Source organism: Triticum aestivum, chromosome 3D (assembly GCF_018294505.1).
Source record: "Triticum aestivum cultivar Chinese Spring chromosome 3D, IWGSC CS RefSeq v2.1, whole genome shotgun sequence".
NCBI lineage: Eukaryota > Viridiplantae > Streptophyta > Magnoliopsida > Poales > Poaceae > Triticum > Triticum aestivum.
In genome coordinates, this window is record NC_057802.1 from 431298738 (window position 1) to 431304961 (window position 6224).

General features: G+C 46.9%; 1 protein-coding gene across 2 annotated transcripts; it reads right to left on the bottom strand.

The window, feature by feature from the left end:
• Nucleotides 1-200: 200 nt before the first annotated feature.
• On the bottom strand, nt 201-2331 carry LOC123074858 (transcription factor bHLH110). 2 transcript variants are annotated; one of them, XM_044497590.1, is made up of 7 exons: nt 1980-2331; nt 1429-1897; nt 1226-1345; nt 996-1061; nt 786-851; nt 632-688; nt 201-549 (listed from the first exon to the last, which is right to left on the bottom strand). In XM_044497590.1, exons 1-7 carry the CDS (start codon nt 2219-2221, stop codon nt 397-399), a joined length of 1173 nt encoding a protein of 390 aa, XP_044353525.1. In that variant the 5' UTR covers nt 2222-2331; the 3' UTR covers nt 201-396. The 2 variants fall into 2 exon arrangements, with proteins under 2 accessions (XP_044353525.1, XP_044353526.1); XM_044497591.1 differs by having other exon boundaries at nt 1226-1333; nt 1980-2328.
• Between the last annotated feature and the right edge of the window lie 3893 nt (nt 2332-6224).

The following is a 6224-nucleotide window of genomic DNA, read 5'->3' on the forward strand; positions in this document are numbered from 1 at the left end:
TTCCTTTCCATTTAGTTGTGTATATACATGAGTATAATTGCTCGATATAGTTGTCAGTCTCAAATCATTTGGCACCGGCCCAACATTTTTATATTTACGTTAGCCTGTCTTTTAAGGCTCAGCCTCATAATTATATTATAGCTCCCCTTTTGGCCTTTCCAAATATCTTTTGATTGCTTCATTGCTTGGATGATTATCTATTTGCTTTTTCTTCACAGGGTAGCTACTAATATTATGTTTGATGATCACCGTTTACATACATACTATCTTAGTACTCTAGCAACATGTGGCTTTGCTTTACTTTAGCCTCAACACTGTGTTTGTTTGTAATCTGGGCATGTACAAATTTCTTAGCACGTGTACATGCTGAAAGCTAATTAAAACTACCTTATATCTCTACCTAAACGTGCCTCCAAATGTTGGGTACCAGAATTCCGGCACCGTCTCGCTCGCAACCGTGTACGTCGTTGCTACCGGCACAAGGCACAGGCCTCGGCTTCGGAGGTCCTTCTTCGGCTCGCCGCCGTCGTCCTTCGCATTCTCGGAACCCTACCAAGCAAAATGGCATGAGCAGCCACGCAGCAACGGAAACATAAGATGGACAAATTGATAATAAACTCATGTTTCTTACCTTCTGCTGGAACTGCTGCAACGGGTTCACATTCTTCAAGTACGGGTAGGTCAGAGACTGCAGTGAGTTCAGTGTTCAGCAATTTATAAGCGATGTTCCGGTGGACAAGAAATGTCGAAGCAGCAAGGGAAGGCATGTGATTTGGGACACTCACCGCAACTTGGTCATGGAGGAACTTGATGTATTCGTTGGCCTCGTGAAGAACCGATGCGGTATCGGTCTAAAGTGCGAGGGCACCAGCGATAAGTTAGGTCATTATCGATCTCAGACGGGTTCAGTAGAAGAGCACTTGTTCTCTCCGATAATTGGAACGGTGGTGAGGGAAGATAGGGAGTTGATTCAGAGCAGAAAGAAGAACCAATACCTTTCCAAAAGGCGAGACTAGTTGCTGGAGCGCAGTGATTCTGTCCCCTAGCTTCTCTTTCCTCACCTGCAGCTCCAAAGCACAGCACAAAAAGAAATTTTTATGCAATCCAAAAGTCATCGTCCATCTATGCTCGCAAAAGGAAAACACCAGCCATCGATCGAAGTAACAAAAAGTGACCCTGAAATGCAGAAAGATCTACAAATCTACTCGGATCGATCGGGCCGCACCTTAAACGTGGGCAACGGCGACGGCGCCTCGATCCGTGGCCTTTTCGCCGCGGCGGGCGAGTCGGGCTCGCTTCTCCTCGCCGGCGGTGAGCACGCGTGCTCGGCAGACTGCAGGAGAAACTGAGGTTATGCATAGCTTAACGAAACCCTAGCTGTATGGCCAGTGGCAGTAAACTACTGATATTTTCCATGTGGTTAATTACCTTCGCCATGAGGGTATTGGAGCTAGAGCTGTAGCTGGTCTTGGGCTGTAGGGCTTGCAAGAGAAGCTGCGACGACAGAGGGGCGCCGCCGAAAGGCATGAAGCCGCCGGACCCGGACAAGTACTGCAGTTGGGCGCCACCGCCTAGCATCTGCGTCGCCGCTTGATTTAAGTGCATCGCCGCCGTGCCGCCATAGCTGGTCGACGACTGGCACTCCCCCAACACCGATACGTTGTGCGACGCCCCGGTGCTATCGAACATACCTTGCAGTGGCGCCGTGCCGTACGGAGACGACGCTGCAGGCACCTGGTCGAGCAAGCTGAAGCTGTGGCTCATCGCCCTGAACGGATTGCTCATCACGGCCTCGTCCAGCGCCGGCTGATGAGCTCGAAATAAGGGCCGCGCCGTCATTGACGCCAGCGTATCGTCCTGAAGCACGGCTTGGAAGCTAGCGTCGCTTCTCCCGCTCCTAATTAAAACTCGATCATGCGAGTACCTTAGTCATCCGCACGGGCAGCTAGAAGAAAGATGGAAGATGGAAGACAACTTACAAGAAGGCGTGCGTCCAGTCCATGTGTGCATCACCAAGCGAGGAAGCGGCATCGGATGAAGGCTGGTGAGTGATAGTACTGCTGCTCCTGTGGGGATCCTGGAAGGTTGTTGAGCTCGTCGACTCCGCGGCCGGGGACGTCCAGCCGCATGTGGCTGCGTGACCCGTGTCCATGAGTGGCGCGGCGGAGCACGCCGACGTCCCGTGGCTCCTCTGTGAACCACTCCACCACTCGTCGGCCATGGAGATGAAGGGATCTTGATGCGGTTTGAGGGAGTTTGAGGTGTAGAAGTAGGTTGGAATGGATGGAACGGGGGAGAGAGAGAGAGGGGAATCTGAGTATATATGAAGGGTACAGTGTGGTATGGGCTGTAGCATCAAAGCTAGTGGACTTGTGTGAGGGAGAGGCTGACCATTGGAAGGGGGACAAACACCAGTAGAAAAGGACCTTTAGTCCCGATTCATTTTTTTCGATAAAGTATATTTCATTGAATAGATATATCGAGGTGATACAATCGCATCGAAAGAAAGCCCGGCCTCTGCATAGCTAGATGCACACAGCCAAAAAAGTCCAGAGTACCCTAAAAGCAAAAAATAATTTGATACAATGCCAATCAAAAAAACATGTCCAGCCTAAGGAGTGGCAGATCCTATCCGTAGGTCACACCGCCATCCATGGGGGTAGAAAACCTCCCTGGCCGTATGCTCCAGCCGTGTAGACGCCATCATAAAAAGGTCTCTGTCCTCCGGCCTCTGCAGGATAGACCAAGTATGGAGCCATCGTGTACACACATGAATAACCTGCATAGGAGATGAGACACATTTGTTATTCAAAATCACATCATTCCTGGTAAGCCACAGTGCCCAGCATAAGGCCGCCGCTCCCACAAGAATATGTGCAGAAAATTGTTTATCAATACCCCGCAACCAGTTGCCGAACATGTTCCGTGCACTACGTGGTGGGTATAGATTCGAAGCTACTTGAACTATGGCCCAAACTGCCCGAGCGAACTTGCACTCAAAAAATAAGTGTTTAATAGACTCGTCATGTTGGCAAAAGACATGTCTTGAAACCATGCCAGTTTCGTCGTGCCAGATTGTCTCTTAGGATGACTCCTCTGTTAAGAAACCAGAGGAAAATCTTCACTCTTAGAGGGATTTTGAGCTTCCACAATTTCCTGTTATCAACTGGAACATCACAATGAACCATTGCATCATACATGGATTTTACTGAAAATTTGCCATTCTGATGCAAGTTCCATCGAAAAATGTCTGGCTCACCTGACAGTTGAATGTCCTCCAGGCGAGTGAGTAATTCATTCCATGCTGCCAGGCGAGGGCCAAAAAGGTCCCTACGGAAAGAAATATCAGGGTTTTCTTGTCCTAAAACTTGTTTAATTGTGACGTATTTATGTCTGACAATCCTATACAAGCTCGGATATTGCACCATTAGTGGGTTATTCCCTAGCCAGATATCTTCCCAGAATCGAACCTGAGAACCGTCCCTAACTGAGAAGGTCCCAAATTGGAAAAAGAATTCCTTGGCCTTCATCACACCACTCCAGAAATGCGAATCCCGAGGTTTCCAATGAACGAGAAATGGCATTGGATCCCACATACTTGTTGCGAATGATTTCCTGCCATACTCCATTCTCAGTGAGTAGTTTGTAAACCCACTTGCTGAGAAGAGCAATGTTTTTAATCTCAAGGTCTTGGATTCCCAGCCCCCCTTGACTTTTAGGTCTGCATAATACGCTCCACCTAGCCAGTCGATATTTCTTGGATTCGTTATCGCATTGCCAAAAAAATCTGGATCTAAAGTAGTCTAGTCGCTGGAGAACCCCTTTCGGTAGGTGGAAGAATGACAACATATATAAAACCATGTTGCTTAGAACTGAATTGATCAAGATCAATCGTCCCCCGTAAGACAAGAGCTTGGCCTTCCAACTGGCTAAGTGTTTCTCAAGTCTCTTTTCCACATGTTTCCACTCAGCGATAGTTAAGCGCCGATAGTGTATGGGAATACCCAGATATCGAATCGGAAACTGCCCGAGCTGGCATCCAAAAATCTCAGCATACTCAGGTGCTGATTCTGCAGCATCGCCAAAGCAAAAAAGTTCGCTCTTATGAAAATTAATTTTGAGACCAGAAAGTTCCTCAAAAGCACATAAGAGCAACTTGAGATTTCTTGTCTTATCTAGATCATGATCCATGAATAGAATAGTGTCATCCGCATATTGTAGAATAGATAGACCATCTTCTACCAAGTGTGGAATGACACCACTAATTTGACCGTCCAGCTTAGCCCGCTCAACAAGGATAGCTAGCATGTCGGCCATAATGTTAAACAAAATAGGAGAAGCGGGGTCCCCTTGGCGAAGCCCCTTCCTTGTCTGAAAATAGTTGCCAACGTCATCATTAACTTTTATAGCCACACTGCCTCCAGAGACAAAGCTCTCTACCCAACGACACCATTTTTGTGAAAACCCCTTCATGCGCAAAGTTTGCAACAGAAAGGGCCACTTAACCTTATCGTAGGCTTTTTCAAAATCTATTTTAAGAATGACACCATTCAACTTTTTTCGGTGAAGCTCATGTACAGTTTCGTGCAAAACGACCACTCCATCTAATATGTTGCGGCCTTGCATAAATGTTGTTTGAGTGGGTTTCACGACATGGTCAGCCACCCCGTTCAACCGATTAGTTGCGACCTTCGTAAAGATTTTAAAACTTAAATTCAGAAGGCAAATCGGACGATATTGTTGAATACGACTAGCCTCCTTCATCTTAGGCAATAGGATAATTTCCCCAAAGTTTAAACGAGAAATGTCAAGGTCTTCAGCATGCAGTTGGTTAAACAACTGAACCAAGTCTGCCTTAATGACGTCCCAAAAACATTGATAGAACTCTGCGGGAAAGCCATCCGGACCCGGAGCCTTGTTGTGTTCCATTTGAAACACCGCGGTTCGAATTTCCTCCTCAGAGAACGGGGAGGTTAGGAATTCATTTTCCGCTTCCGAAACTTGAGGAATGTCATGAGTAATGGATTCATCCAGCTGAAAATTTGATTCAGCTGAAGGTCCAAAAAGCTCTTTGTAATACTTAGTAATAAAAGTTCTAAGTGGTACGTCCCCCTCAATTCGGCCTTCCTCCTGGTCAAGGGCGAATATGTGTTTCTTTCTATGTCTGCCATTGGCAAGCATTTGAAAGTATTTCATATTATCATCACCTTGCACAAGCGAATCCGCCTTGCACCGTTGGTACCATTTAATCTCTTCCTCACGTAGTAGGCGGGCTATCTGCTTGTTTAGATTGCTTTTTTGCTCGATCTCAACTGCAGACAGAGGCCTCACCTCCGCTATTTTATCAAGGGAATCAATTAAGGTAGATAGTCGCAGTTTTTCTTTTTTGTAGATGCCAGCAGTATGCTTGGCCCATCCACGAAGGAATCGACGCAATGCGTGAATTCGATTATTCCATCGTTGAATGGGTGTGTTACCGCGAGGCTGGCGTGCCCACACTTTCTTAACCAGGTCATGAAATCCCTCTCTAGTGAGCCATCCCAATTCAAATTTAAATTGGTGACGGTTAGAGCTTGGGATTGGTTGTCCAAAATCGGTGAGCAATGGAGCGTGATCCGATAAGGCCTCAATTCTTTCTAATGCCCGAACCGAGGCTAGGGGATATTTACATTCCCAGTCGGTGGTAACTAGCACCCGATCAAGTTTTTCAAAGGTTGGCACCGATCGGTTATTGGCCCAGGTATATTGACGACCAGACATCGTGATCTCCCTCAGATCCAGACTGTCGATAACATCATTAAAGAGGAAAGGCCACCTTGTATCAAACCGGTCATTGTTTTTTTCCTGCTGATATCGAAGGATATTAAAATCCCCCCCGATTAACATGGGGTGGGGATTGTCTCGACAGGTATTAACAAGTTCTTTTAGAAATGCAGACTTAAACTCCTCTTGAGCGGCGCCATATACAGCTACCAGGCTCCAAAGGAAATTGCCAGACTTGTTTCGAAGGTGGAATTTGATATGATACTCCCCCTTTGACATGGACAATAGTTGCAAGTACGTAGAGTTAATACCTAGCAATATTCCACCAGACCTCCCGGTCGGCGGTAAGACGTGCCATTCGTAGTCCAAACCACATGAGAAGTGGTCCAGATCACGTGTTGGAAAGTCATGTTTGCCCGCCTCAGTGATAGCCACGAAGTCCAACGCATGATCCTTTACAC